Source organism: Perissodus microlepis, chromosome 6 (assembly GCF_051167445.1).
Source record: "Perissodus microlepis isolate ML-2025 ecotype Zambia chromosome 6, ASM5116744v1, whole genome shotgun sequence".
Taxonomy (NCBI): domain Eukaryota; kingdom Metazoa; phylum Chordata; class Actinopteri; order Cichliformes; family Cichlidae; genus Perissodus; species Perissodus microlepis.
The window spans coordinates 24006361-24021255 of record NC_140466.1 but is presented as its reverse complement, the minus strand read 5'-3'; the positions used below and the strand labels follow the sequence as shown (position 1 = coordinate 24021255).

At 40.5% G+C, this 14895-nt stretch overlaps 1 protein-coding gene across 1 annotated transcript in view; it reads left to right on the top strand.

The window, feature by feature from the left end:
• LOC146385723 (ovochymase-2) overlaps nucleotides 1-14895 on the top strand; it is a 33205-nt gene that overhangs the window by 16042 nt on the left and 2268 nt on the right. Inside the window, exons 6-22 of the mRNA XM_084931603.1 lie at nucleotides 1799-1925; nucleotides 2321-2518; nucleotides 2681-2896; nucleotides 4991-5131; nucleotides 6481-6726; nucleotides 6882-7067; nucleotides 8419-8528; nucleotides 8770-8870; nucleotides 9366-9643; nucleotides 9881-10044; nucleotides 10560-10743; nucleotides 10847-11065; nucleotides 11664-11798; nucleotides 11940-12161; nucleotides 12260-12442; nucleotides 14263-14375; nucleotides 14458-14552. Of these exons, the coding sequence (XP_084787729.1) occupies nucleotides 1799-1925; nucleotides 2321-2518; nucleotides 2681-2896; nucleotides 4991-5131; nucleotides 6481-6726; nucleotides 6882-7067; nucleotides 8419-8528; nucleotides 8770-8870; nucleotides 9366-9643; nucleotides 9881-10044; nucleotides 10560-10743; nucleotides 10847-11065; nucleotides 11664-11798; nucleotides 11940-12161; nucleotides 12260-12442; nucleotides 14263-14375; nucleotides 14458-14552 (2918 nt within the window). The remainder of the gene's footprint in view (nucleotides 1-1798; nucleotides 1926-2320; nucleotides 2519-2680; nucleotides 2897-4990; nucleotides 5132-6480; nucleotides 6727-6881; nucleotides 7068-8418; nucleotides 8529-8769; nucleotides 8871-9365; nucleotides 9644-9880; nucleotides 10045-10559; nucleotides 10744-10846; nucleotides 11066-11663; nucleotides 11799-11939; nucleotides 12162-12259; nucleotides 12443-14262; nucleotides 14376-14457; nucleotides 14553-14895) is intronic.

Sequence of the window (14895 nt, the reverse complement as noted above, 5' to 3'; positions counted from 1 at the left end):
CTGACAGCAGAAGGATATAAAACTGGGAAATAAGAGCAATTAGAAATGAGAAAACAGGTAAATTAAAAGCAAATATAACAATCATCAACATATATGAATCATCTGAGGAAACGCCAATGACCCTTACATGACTGTATCATACTGCAGTATGATACAGTGGCTATAACTGACATTTTTATATCAGATTTCATTTTCCACGCAGAGCTGAAGGAGGTCGGTCGTAATAAACCCACTTAGATAATTAGCCTGATTAGCATAAAGAAAAAACAAACAAACCACCCTGCCCGTCTCCAAGGCTCAAAAACACACGTCTAAAATTCAGTAATTAACGTGTTTGTCGGTTTTGTTTGATCCGCACACAAAAAGGAATCTGAAAAATAAAAGTTAACATCATTAACACTGCTGGAGCACTTACCCGGTAAGTAAGCAGCCAAGCTCCAGCGATTTCCTAAAGCACTGTATCTGACTTTCAAATGCAGTTACAGTGTTCAGATCCAGTGGCAGCGTAAACACAGCTAATTCAGGAAAATTAAAAAGAGCCTTATGCACGTTTGTATGTGCAGAGATTTAGTTGTTTACACACATCTACAAAAATATCTCATTTAGGATATTAAACTGATGTGACCAGATAAGCAACAGAGGTAAACATCTTTAAAACTTTAAAGTCAGACTAATAGGAGGCTTTGAGTTTAACATTTAAACAAGGCAAGTGGTTCCACTTGGTTTCAGTGTAAAGCTGAGCTAATTGTCTCTTGCAATAAGAATAGTATGTAAGTAATTGCAAATAGTAAAAATGTGCTCTTACTGCTTCCTATAAATGCCACTAATGTCTGAAACTGTTGTCTGTTTGAATAGATTTAGATATAGGATATAGGTTACGCCGAATTTTGAACATCATTTATGGGCTTTTTGTTTAAAATCTAATCAAAAATAAATCTAATTGCCAAAAGTGGATTGGTAAAGATATATACTCCTAAATATCTCATATAACATTGACGACAGTGATGTATTAGCATAGACGAGCCTAGACGTTTCCGATTCTCACCCAGATGGCGTTTGTGGTTCTGATCATTCATTAACGCATCTAAATAAATCAGAGTGTATTCGGATGTGCGGCTTTGCATGCTGGGTTTGGATGTGGAGTCATATGGCATTATTTGGCTGTCATCATGATTTCATCTGGCTGAGCTTGAGCTTGACAGATCACCGTCTGTCCAAACAAGAGCAGAGTCGGTGAGAGAATTATTTATGAGTTACAGTAGCCTATGTCGAAACCACGAGACTAGTAGAAGGAGAACATGAGGAGTGATGCAGATGGCTGCGCTGTGCATTACTGAAACGACATCAAAATGATTTTAAAGGGCAAATATTAAGCCTTTTGTCATTTTCCATCAGTTAAAATGATGGATGCTCATATTAAATATGGTCAGTGTTTAAAAGAATAATGTCAGTGTATTTGCAAGTAAAGCTAGTGTTTCAGACTGCTCTGAACACACTACTTCACACAGTTATTTCTACTCTTGGGCCTGCTGATGTCAATAAGAGGGGGTTTGCTTAACATGGTCCTTTCAGGGTCCACCTAAACCTGTTTGCAAGGGGCAGCCAATCAGAATGCAGTTGGCTTAAATGGGGAGTAGTTAAAGTGTCTTGTTTGCAACAGAGTAAATGGTGAAAAGCTACTGTCATATAGTCCAAGAATGATAAATGTGGAGTTGGAAATTAGCATAATAGGCTCTCTTTAAATCCATAGCAGACACAGCCTTTCACACTCTTTCTGTGCGTTTGCTCTTTGAATCAGTGGAGAATCACAGTGCCTGAAGGTGAAACGGTCCGACTGACATTCACCTCTTTTGACCTGGTCCCTGAAGCCTGTGGAGACTTTGTTCAGGTCTATGATTACAACCGGGCCAGCCCTCAGTTAGCAGGTAAGCATGGCACAAATTACAAACAAAATCCACAGTTCTTCTTTACATACCAAAATGTTTTCACTCATCAGTAGAGTTTACATCAAAGCTGGATATGTGACTAAGAGGAAAACGGGATGTGTTAAAATGTCAGAATAGACTGTGGGCTTTGTTCAACATTAACAATGTCAACTTTGTAGGGCCATGAATAAAAGATGAGCTCAATTAAAAGTTTGAGAAGCTGTACAATGGGCCAAGTTTCTCGAGTCTATTTTAATCTTAATGAATTTAAATCTGTCTCCATCTGACTTCACTTCTCAAGCAACACGTAGCAGCTACCAATGTCAAAGCTGTTGTTCTTACACAAGGCTGCGTAAGTGTCTATCGCTTTGTCACAGACGTGTAATCCATCACAGGTAAATTATGTGGCGGAACCATGCCGAAGCCGCTGGAAATCAGCAGCAACACGATGGTGGTCCGCTTCAAATCTGACAACAGTCTGACTTCAAAAGGATTCAGTGCAACGTACACAAAGTCCAGCCTTCCTCCCGTTGTTGTCACCACCACCACGACTGCACCCACCACACAAACCTTTCCACCTGCCACAACTTCAGGTAAGCACCTTCTCCAAAGCCTGACCCCCCCCGTTCATGGGGCAGTTGTGCATTAAAGCAAACTGATTATACTGAATTGACAATAAGCGGTGCTCAAAAATCACAGATTTTAACATTAGCAAAACAAGAAGGAAGTATTACCAAGTGCTGGTTTCGCTACAGGACCTGGTGGCCCAGTAATCCTTGATGGACGTAAAGGAGTTCTTCAGTCATCAGGCTTCCCAAATCCATATCCTGCTCATGTAAATAATTCCTGGGAGATATCTGTGTCCAAAGGATTCCTGGTTAAGCTACAAATCACTGACTTGGCCATCACAGGACAGACTGGAATGTGCAAGGAGGACAAACTGATCATCTCAGACAAATACAGCACTCTAGGTGAGCCATTACTTCTATTTTGTTCTTGCATTGTCTTGGTTGACTACATGCTGCATGCTTATTTTTTTTTTTTTTTTTTTGCAATTTAGCTCAGTTGACCTGTGAGAGAAGCACATGAATGTGAGGCCGTTGGCTTGTGTTTATTGCAGCCGCTCTGCTGCGTCTGTAAATCTGTTGATTAGGAGTTGGGTCGCACAGAGCACAGCAAACTATAAATTACCTCTCATTATTCACTTCAGGGGCTGCAGTGAGGCTGATACAGCTTTATCTATTGCTCAGTACTCAAGGACTAAAGCACTGAGATGCACTCTTTCCGTGAAACACTCACAGATAAGCAAATGGTGTTTTAGTGGGGCATACTTTTAGATCAGGGCATATGTTTCTGTGCACAAAACACAAAGGAAAAATAACAATTAGAAATATGACAAAAGTCCTTGTGTTCTTTACGCCCAAAAGCAGGATGTTGTGAAAGATTCATTAACTTCTAAGATAATTTCAAGGGGGACTGTATCGAAATACTGTTTTTTGCTTCAGCATTTTACTTTCTTGCTATTTTCTAATGGTCACAAATTAGTATAATTCGTATATTAGTATATTTATGTTTAAGTGTTAAAAAAAATGACTCAGTATGATGTAAAAGTTGGGATCTAATCCTAGATCCCACTGGGAATAAACTCACTTTCAAATGATTACACCAGGGGTGGCCAACTCCAGGCCTCGAGGGCTGGTGTCCTGTAGGTTTTAGATGTGTCCTTGATCCAACACAGCTGATTCAAATAGCTAAATGACCTCCTCATCATGTCCTGAAGTTCCCCAGAGGCTTGGTAACAAACTAATCATGCGATTCAGGTGTGTTGACCCAGGGTGATAGAGGAGAACAGCCTCCTTTCCTCAGCCAGCACACTGAAGATGGGTCGTGGATGGGTTTTCCAGCATGACAATGACCCAAATCAGATCGCCAAGGCAACAAAGGAGTGGCTAAAGAAGGAGCACATTAAGGACATGGAGTGGTCTACCCAGAGCTCAGTCCTATAGAAATTCTTGTGTTAACAAGTGGCAGTCAAGAAAGCTAAAGGATTTAGAACAGAGATGTTTGCAAACCTGGTGAAAGATTACAATAAATGCCTTACCACTGTGCTTGTCAACAAGGATTATTCAACCAAGGAGTGAGTCATGTTGTGCTTGGGATTCAAATAATTCCACTCAGTGACACGCAAATCAATTAATAACTTTTGGTTATTCTGTCTCCCTTCATAAAAATGAAATTACAATCAAAAGTAGAGACCTTGTCACTAATTCAGCAGGGGATCAAATAATTATTTTTCTCACTGTAAAAATCTCCAAATTCTGATCAACTCATGTAGTCCATATGAAGTACCTTTGGTTTAAGGATAAAGTGTCTAGTGTGAATTGTTCATAAGTCATCGTGCTCACAATATGTATCTATGGAGTTGCAGAGTAATTAACACAACGTCTTCCACACCATGCATCATGTTAGCGGCACATCATGCGGTCCTGGGATTTTCATTCACAGCCATCAGTAGGGTTGTTAGAGAATGATCTCAAACAGATGCCTTGTTGATTGCAAAGGTCAGAGAAGAACAACACGACAGGTTTGAGGTAATAAAAAGACTCTGAAAGCTCATCAGTGGACTACAGAAGCATACGACAGTGGAAGGTAAGAAAAACATTGCCAGGCCTGATTAGTTTATTTCTGCTGTGATATTCAGCTGGTGGTGTCAGATTTTCATCCTGAATTATGTCATGAGTTCAGGCTCGTGGTGATATACTCTTGGCACACTTCGTCCCTCATTGACCATGCCTCTGTATGACCTCTGTAGCTGAGCAACAGCAAGTGCATGGTTCTGTCGTGTCAATATGGCAGTCCTGTAATCCAAGTCAGATGTTCCTAATAATGTGGCATGTGTATCTGCCAATAATGTATGCTGTTTCTTTGAACTTAGTGAAGGATTCGTCTTAATTTGCAACATGTTTTACTCATTAGAAGCTGATGTTACTGTCTCTCTCTCCTCTGCTTTGTTCCATTCTCTCATACCTTCCCTTTTTCCTCTGTCCTTCCTCTCGCTGATCCAGGTACACACTGTGGCTACATCCTTCCCCCAGTGGTGGTCAGCGCCAGTGACACGATATCTGTGACCTTCCAGTCTGACAGTCGCCTCACAGACCGCGGATTCTCTGCCAAGTGGGAGGCTGTGTACCCTGAGGATATCACAGGTACTGAGCGCTGATGAACACACTCGCAGGAGTGCAAAACACACACGCAAATACACACACACGCACACACACACACACGCAAACACACAGGAGCACCTCCACACCTGAGGCACATAATGCTGTAGCAGTACAGCATCTCATTTAGACAGAACATAAAATCCTTCCTCCTCTGTCACATATTTACAGTGGATATAAAAAGTCTACACTCCCCTGTAAAAATGCCAGGCTTTTGTTATTAAAAATAAATCGTGTCAAGGATTATTTACACCTTCAGTGTGATCTATAACCCATAAAATTCCATTCAAAAACACATTTATACCTTTTAATCTGTTTAAACTTACAATAGCCTGGTTGCATAAACATTCACAAAGTTAATTAATGCTTGCTTGAAGCACCTCTTGCTTTTTGGGTAGGCGTCTATCACCATGATACATCGCAACTTGGCAATATTTGCCCCCACTCCAAATCTGTCCAAGTACGAGAGTATCTCTTGTGGTCAGGTCTGGGTTCTGGCTTTGCTGTAAGAAAACTTTAATGTTCTTTGATGTTCTTCTGGTGAAGCCAGTCTTTCTGTTGTATGCTTTGGGTCATTGCTGTGCTGAAAGGCAAAACCCTTCTTCATCTTCATCTGTCTAACCTGAAGATTTGTATCAAAACTGACAAATATCTGAAACGGTTTGTAATTCCCTTCACCTTGCATAAAGCTCCGGCTGAAGAAAAAACAGCTCCAAAGCATGATGCTACCACTACCATGCTTTACTCACGTGCAGTGCTGTTTTTGTGCCTTTTGGAATTAGCAGAGAAATATAGTTGTTGCATAAATAGGGAGAGTTCTATCAAAGCGCAGGAGTGCATAGTGACAAGCATCCAAAGACAATGATAAAACTCCTTTCTTTATTTTAATCACAGTTATGAAGCTAGAGAAGAATTTGCAGCTGCACATCTGGTGAAGAAAAAGTTAAAGCACCAATCACACAGTGTAAAAATATAACTCTAAAACTCCCGCTGTCTACTTGAATAAAACACATAAAGGTTATCAGCAGGCTTCAGTGCTGTGTCAAAAATTTGTTTGGTAAATATACTGAATTATTAATATGTTTTAATGGATGTTTTAGCCATCATCATGTAAGCTGTGCAGTGAAGGTGAATGTTTTAAACTGTCCATCATATTAAATTGTTTATGAAAAATGAAAAATGAAAAGTTTAAAATAAATTCAAAATAATCAAAGAAGTTAAAAATGCTTCAAAGTTATACTTAATGCAACGGAGTAAATAGCCAGTTACATTCAATACTATGTTTCATAGTAGGCTCTCGTGCAGTTTTCTATCATTTCCCCTGTCTGTTTCAGAAATCTTGGGTTGTGGCTTTTCTTCAAAGGAGGAAACCGGAGTTATCAAGTCCCAGGACTGGCCCATGAATTACAAGGCCAACACCGAGTGCATGTGGAACATCAAGGTGCCTTCGGGAAAAAAAATCACGCTGACATTCACCCATTTTGACCTCGAAGCAAAAGATGCCCTAACGTCCACGTGCTATGATAACATAATGGTCTATGACATCAATGGTCTGACTTCTGCACTGATTCAAAGCTATGGTAAGCAGGTTTTTACAGCTGCCAATGTCTGTTCCCCAAATAATTTGTACCTGCAGAGCGAAAGTAACTGAAAGTCCTGCTTCGGTTAATTGAAGAAGCTTTTTTGTGTCACTTTGGAACTGTGGACAAACTTTTTTTGTCATCAATCCTTTCAGGTCAGTTTTGTGGAACTACGCTGCCTGATCCCATCCAGACAAACGGCAACAGGCTGCTGATTCGTTTCCATACAGACTTGCTTACTGAAGCTAAAGGTTTCAGGGCCTATTGGACAACAAACCCCAGCCTGCCTGCTCCAACTGAGCCACCTGTTCAGCCCAATCCCTGGGACAACATCATCATAGGTGGAGTATCTGCTCCAGCCCCACACAGTTTATTACAAGCACCTAGACTGCATAGGTGAAGCTGCATCGATCCACACTTTTCTACGAAAATAAATCGACTGATCTGTTGAACTCATAAACAATCTGTTTATTCCCGTCAGTTATACAAGGCCTGTTGTGGTGCACTGTTTTAGATTTCCAGTTCGCTAGGTTCAGGTTCACATTTGTTCCCTGTAGCATTAGACGGCTCAAAGGTCTTTCAATAGAATGTAGTGTCGACTGTGTGCACAAAGAAGCATTTCTTTGCTAATAAATTAGCAATGACAACCTTAAAAGGCAGTAATATATCAGATGTCACGTTGTCAGTGTGTCACACTGAATCCGAGTGGCAAAACAATAAATTAGTGCGCTGCATTTAACATCGCTGTTAAACACTGCTGCAAGTACTGAAACAGTCAGGCAGCATTTGCCATAATTAGGGACAGTGGAGCTCTGCACGGATTGAAATAAAGGACCTGCAATTTGTCACAGCACAGCTTCAATACCTGCAGCTATTTTATAAAATCGATCACTCTGTTTAGTATTTCTTAATCTTAACTAACACACTTTCAGCTGGGCAGTAGTTCCCACTAGCCAATTAAACTGACCCCCAGATAAGAGTTTCGCACAGCTGTTGCACAGACACATTTCACACATTCATCTGATTCATGATTTCTGCTTATTCTTTCTTCACACCCTCTTTACTGTCTCCCAGATGTGCAGTACAGCAAGGTGATTTGATGTGCCGACTTTTCCTACTAACTTGCCGGTTGTCACCTGATTTCCATTCTTCAATTGCCAATGAGCCCCAGGTGGCGCAGGGCCCTGCCAAACCGATAGCTGAAAATAGTTTTATAGATGGGCTCCACTGTCTAGGAGATTTTACTCATTCAGGCTCTTGCAGGGTCGCCCTGTGAATAGAATGACGCAAGTAAAATGAGTACAAAGGAAGAAAATGTGTGATAAGAGTGACTGGGACAGTTTAGTGGGAAGTCTGTAGATTAATAAATTTATATCTTCACGCATGTCCATGTTGTGACATCAATTAGCTGAATTTTGCCGCAGGAGCATCGTATTATTTTTGAATGAAGATAAAGACATTGCAGTATGTGTGCATATTACTAAAAGCCAGAATCATTAGGACACACCACACAGTTTAAACCTGATACAACTGGAAAATTATTTAAAAAAAACACAAGTCTGTTAGCTGCTGATACGTGTCGTCTATTCAGGCTTTATTTACACAGGCACAGATTTGTTTGTGTAGCCTGTACAGTGCACAAACAAATCATTTCTCGAGAGGCTCTGTACATGTGGGTGTTTGCCTTTCCAGACTGGCCAAGCACATGTGGGAAACCAGCCATTCCTCCTGCTGTTGTGTCACGTATTGTGAATGGAGAGCCAGCCACACCGCACTCCTGGCCCTGGCAAGTGTCCATGCAGGTGAGAATCTCCATGTGCCAGTGAGGAAAATTCACAGAAAGATGAAAACAAACGGCATCAAAAAGCCTCACGAGTACATAACCTGTGCAGTTACAGTATCCTCACAATATGATATCAGTGTCCTTTTCTGTATCCTATATTAATTTTCTGATTGACTGTACAGATCTGAACCCAATGCTGTTCATCACATTTAATCATCATCATCATCCTGTTTAGTGAGTTTCTTCTCTGCTTGTTTCAGGTCTGGCCGACCAGTCAGCCAGAACCCACATTCTCCCATACCTGCGGTGGTACTCTTATTCATAAGAACTGGGTACTTACAGCAGCCCACTGCTTTATAAGGTACATGTTCAGTTCCCTCATCAATAAATACATGTACTATTTCTAGTAATGTGTTCCAAAAAAAAAAAAAAAACAGTTTTTCAAGTCTTTCAGTTACAAAGAAATGACATTTAAGTCTGGCTTTTATTTCTGCAAAAGTTTTCCTAAACTTCCTAGAAGCCCATTTGTGTAATCTCAGGAGGCAGTTATGTGTGTGTGTGTGTGTGTGTGTGTGTGTGTGTGTGTGCTGTTACCTCGGGCTTATTACAGTGTGGGAACAATGCCTTGTTAGAAATGCCTCAACGCTTTGGCTAATAGGCTACAGTGTTCTTTAGAAATAGAGGCGCTGGTGCACCATGGAGCCTTTTGAGTATACATATATATGATAGATACATTTTTGTGGAACTAGAAATCCCACAGTCCAAACAGATACAGCTTTATGTCACACAGTGCACTGACAGTGACACGTACAGTGTAAAGCATTAGCATTAGTTCATCTGCTCATTTCCCACCTAGATACGCTGATGAGCTGGAGCGTTGGCGCATGTGCCTCGGCAAACACAACTTGACCTACACGGAGCCGAGTGAGCGATGCTTCGGCATATCTGGTATCTATCGCCACGAGGGCTTCAAGTACCCCACAGTGCCCTCGGTGGAGTTTGACATTGCCTTGGTCAGACTGGATGGAGAGGTGACACCCACTGATGAGATATCATTTGCTTGCCTTCCATCTGAAGAGGAAGCCCTACCTGAGGGAAAGAAGTGCTACGCCACCGGCTGGGGAGATGAAACTGGTGCTGTTTTTGTCTTGTCATGTTCATTAGCAGCCTCTGATAAAATAATTGTAGCCTGATGTTTCAGAGCTGTGTTAAAGTGATATTTATTTACAAAGAACTAGAACTGCATCACCTCAGAATTGTATATTTAGTATGCCCTCTGCTGGATTTAACGTGTAAATGCCTCTTTTTTAATGTTCCTGCGTCAATCTCGAGGCTTCTGTAACAATTGAAATGACTCTGTGTGTTTATCAGGTGATTCAATTAACCCTAAAGCTGCAGAAGCGCTCAACCAGGTCGCCTTGCCTGTGGTGCCTTATGACACCTGTAACAGGATGGATTACTGGTGGTTCCAGGTCAAGACCTCCATGATCTGCTGTGGTTATACACTGCCTGATGAGCTCAAGTCTGTTTGTCAGGTAAAAGAAGAACTATAAGAGGAGCTATATTGCGGCCATAAATTGAGGTTTATCTTAACAGTAAACTGGTCTGGTCGGATAACGCTTAATTTCTGTACAAGAAGGGCTAAAGACTCCATCTGTTGGGCAGGCTGATGTCTTTTGGTCAGCATTGCTGGTGAGATGGCAGCACAGGGAGAAACTGGAAACTACTTAATGGACTGGGGAAGAGGGCCAGCTCTTTGCAGTTCAGTCCCCTAGACTCCATAGATGAGGTGGGTGAGAGGAGGATGATAGCCAAGCTAATGTCCATTACAGACAACACCTCTCACCTCTCAACATCCTCTCACTCAGGATAAATAACTTTGGATTTAACTACTCTTGGTAGTGTGGCTTTGATTTCACTTTCCCTTTTGACTCTTGTCAGGTTCTAACAGGTGAATTTCCCCAGTGTGGGACTAAATAAAGTTATCTTATCTAATCTTTTAAAAGAACAACAAAACCACCTTAGTGTTTTAATGTTCTGCTCTTGACAGGGGGATTCAGGGGGACCCCTGGTTTGCCAGGATAAAATTGGCGATCCATGGGAAGTTCATGGCATAACTAGCTTTGGCCCTATTGGATGCATTATGGATAAGAAGCCTTCTGTGTTCACCCGCTCTTCTGCCTACATCCCGTGGATAACAAATGTCATCCGCCGACACCTCTACAATGAGCACAGTATGAATCCAGCTCTTTAAACATAGTTCGCTTTCCCACTGTGACAATATGTGACAAAGTCAAAGTGTAATGCCAGTTTTCTCTCTCTGTCTTCTCTATGTAGCATCAGGCTGTGGGGGACCAAAGGAGTTGACTGGTACTGGTGGCACTCTGTCCTCTATGGGTTACCCTGGCACCTACAGCAACACAGCCCAGTGCCAGTGGAACATTCAAGTGCCTGAAGGCAAATTGGTTCACCTCCATTTCCACAATTTCTCTCTGGAGGAGAGTGATTTGTGCCTAAATGACAAAGTCAGACTCTCAGACAAAACAGGAAGTCTGGGTATGTGAGGATCTGCCTTCTTTCCATGTTAGACACCAGCGCAGACATTTCAGCACAGTCAGTGCAGCCTCTTGTTGTTGTGACACAATGACAGTGATGTAACCAATCATTATAATGTCTAAAGTTTGATCATTTGTGATGTCAGGATAAAACCTAAAATTTGTCAGGCTAAAAAAAATTGAACATCTGCATAGCATGCATGGCAACCAGAAGCCCAAAGTAGACAAATAAATCTCTACCCAAGTAAAAATACCTACAGACCAGTAACAAATAAAAGAAAAACCTTTGACCCCCACAAGGAGCTTTCACTTCCAGAATGCCACTCAGTTATATGACCACCATGTGCTAAAGAACCATGGCATTAAACAGACTGGTACAAGCACCTTATTGAGATAGAATATATACTCAAATAACCCTTTTTTACTGTGTAGTAAAGTGCCATTAATCAGTTTGCCAGGCATAGCACTGAACAGATAGTGGTGTCACATGTGATCAGCCCTAAATGTCTCAAACACATAACTGCAGTTTTTGGGGGGAATTTTTATTATGAAATTAACTCCTAGGACAGAGCTTCTAACACATTTTCATATTACCTCAGGTACCCACTGCAGTCACGTGCCTCCTGCAGACATGGTGAGTGATGGGAATACGCTTCACATCAGTTTCTCCTCCAACGACAAAGTGGTTGACTCAGGCTTCACTGCCACCTGGAGGGCAGTGGACGCTACAGAAGGTAAGATAACATAAGACTGCGAGGGAAAATTTAAAAATGTAAAGCATTAAATATCTAATTTTCCTAATATTTTTAAATTTTCTCCTTTCCTCTTTTCAAACTCTGTTCCCTTCCCTCCTGTTTCTTCTTGTTGTACTTCAGTTCCATGTGGAGGGACTTTCAACAGTGATCAGGGTGAAATTACTTCTCCTAACTGGCCTAATGACTACCAAGCCCAGACTGTCTGCACGTGGCGCATCAACGTTCCTTCATCAAGAAGTATTCATGTAGCCTTCACTCACTTTGAGCTGCAAGCTGTAAACCTGTTAGGAAATTGTGTGGACTATGTGGAGGTCATCAATGGTGAAACGATGGCATCACTCGGTGGGTCTCCGAACTTTAAATACTGTCCACAATTTATGTCTCAGGTCACATAACGCACAATGGTGGAAAACTATAATTTATTCTCCTCTATTCTGCAGGTCGATTCTGCGGATTTGCCCCTCCACCCCTCATCAACATCCCTAGTAACACAGTCGTCATCCGCTTCCTTAGTAATGGAGCCAGCCAAGAGAAGGGTTTCCGTGGTTACTGGACTACTGACACCAGTATCTTCCCAACTCTACCACCTCTCCCTAGTAATCCATGGGACAACATCACCGTCAGTGAGTGTAGACATACACTGTAAAAAACTGCTAAAAAGATACTTTAAAGGTACAGTCAGCCATAGTTTTTTAGGTTATTTAATAAAAAAAAAAATACTTTACTCATAGATTTACATTTATTAGTCTGTAATTGCATTTTGCAACAATTAATGCATGGTCATAAATTTTGAAATTATCATTAAAAATACATAGAGTGTTAATTGGTTTGTGGAAGCTACCATGTTGCCCCGCCATCTTGAATATAACGGCCGAGACAGATCGTCATTAAAGCTAATGACGTATATGTATAGGGTTAGATACTAGCCACATAGTAATACACCACAGTCAGAGAAGAAAGGAACTTGTAGCCCTTTATGTGAAATGGAGGCAAATTTTATTTATATCTTAAGATATGAAGGATCTGAGAATGGGTCCTCTTCACCAAAGAAGAAGAAAGAAAAAAAACGCTAAGGAAAGACACATTACCAGCTACTTAATAAAATGTCCTCCTAACATCAAGGCTCATCTCCTAAACTGAAGTCAAGGCTCTAACACCTGAATTGTGCATAAACATGCTCATTTTTTTCTTGATGTTATTGCAATTATTTATTGTCAGCTGATTAGACATGCAGCAGTCTCTGGACAGCCAACAAGAGCCAGCTAGACAACAGCTAGTTATAAGCTAACATTATACCAGCTAATGTTAGGCTTGAGTATCCTAAAAATCACACTTTTACTTAAACATTTTAATTTCATTATCACATTGTATGAGAGGGTTTATATATATATATATATATATATATATATATATATATATATATATTTAGTCCAAGAAATATAAGATCCACTTCAAAGAAAGTTTTACTAACAGTATGTAGCATTAGCTAACAAAGGCTAACAGCAGCTAAGCTAAGCTGTTTTTGGCTTTGTTAGTAGCTAACAAAGACAAAAACAGCAGTGCTTACTGACAGAAACGTTCAGGATATCCTGAAGAAAGTCACTTCAGTATCGCTGTCATTAACAGAATTGAGTTTCACTTTCTTATTTATTTATATCAGACTCTTTTCACAAAGTTTGACAGCCTCATCCAGCGTAAACAGATATGGATTGAATGGCAGCCACTGTAGCTAGGATTATGCACTTGAATTGAGAGTTAACTGCAACCTGAGTTTTTGCAAACTGTAATGTTACATTTGTGATGTTCTTTGCAAATACAGGTAAATTCTGTAAATACTGATACAAATAACAATCTGAACCTACTGAAAATTTCTTCCTAATTTATTTGTGTATTTGATGCAAATATAAATGAACACAAATGTTTCAATCACTAATTTACAAGTTGTAATTTCAGTTTACAGACTAAACATTGTGGTGTTAAGGTTTAGACCTGCAAGGTTTGGCATCACTTTGAATGAGACTCCTGCCGCTGTCAATCACATCTGCCTAGTTCACCTTCAGAGTGGTTGTTGGTCCAATGTTGAAAACAGCAGCAGTTTTATGCCTGTCTGGCACAAGGAGTAGGAGAATTGTGACACAGCTGATATCCTTTCATAGTTCACCAAAATACAGAGACTGACACAAGCCTCTGGGTGTTGGGGCATGCAGTTATATTTCACAGGTAAAAACAGTATAATGGTAACCAAGCTGACAGTATTACACTGTAATGCTTAAATTTACTGTATCTATCTACTGTATCTATCTTTTACTGTAAGAAAAACTGATGTTGTAGTTTAAAGAAGCTATGCTACTGGGTTTTTTTTCTCATTTATTCTTTACTTAAAATATATTTACTGTATGACTGGTATAGATATTATAATAAATGGTGCACTTTCTTTTCCCAGTCTGGCCAGAAAATTGTGGAAACCCAGAGGTGAAACCTAGCACAGCCACTGTGAGAGTTGTAAATGGTGTAGAAGCGATCCCCCACTCCTGGCCCTGGCAAGTCTCTATGCAGGTACTGTCAGCTCCTGTTCTGCATGATAGTCAGTGACAGAGCAGATCTTTTCTTCTATAAATATTCATGTCTCTCTTTTTAGGCTTCACCGTTCTCTCCTATACCTTATATGCATGGCTGTGGAGGCTCTTTGATTCATGAAGAATGGATCCTGACTGCTGCTCACTGTTTCATGTTGTAAGATATAACTACAAAACTATCTAAATTATAGGAATTTAAATAGCACACAGTTTTTGAAAGTGATTATACCTGATAAATCTGAAGTTACAATTCATCAAATGAAAGTGTAAAGAAATGGGAGATATCACCTGAATCTGTATCTTCCCTCAGCTTTATAGCTCTCGTTATAATGAGTTTAACCCTTACGTACAGTTATGTGTGCTTTGTTCATACAAAAGCTAAAGTTAGGAACTAGCTGGAGTTATCAGTGCGGATCAATGACTGTAGAAATCAGACGAAACTGTAGAGACCTTTTAGATTCAATCATTAGTAAAGTCAGCAAAAGCTAAAAGAGAAGCTG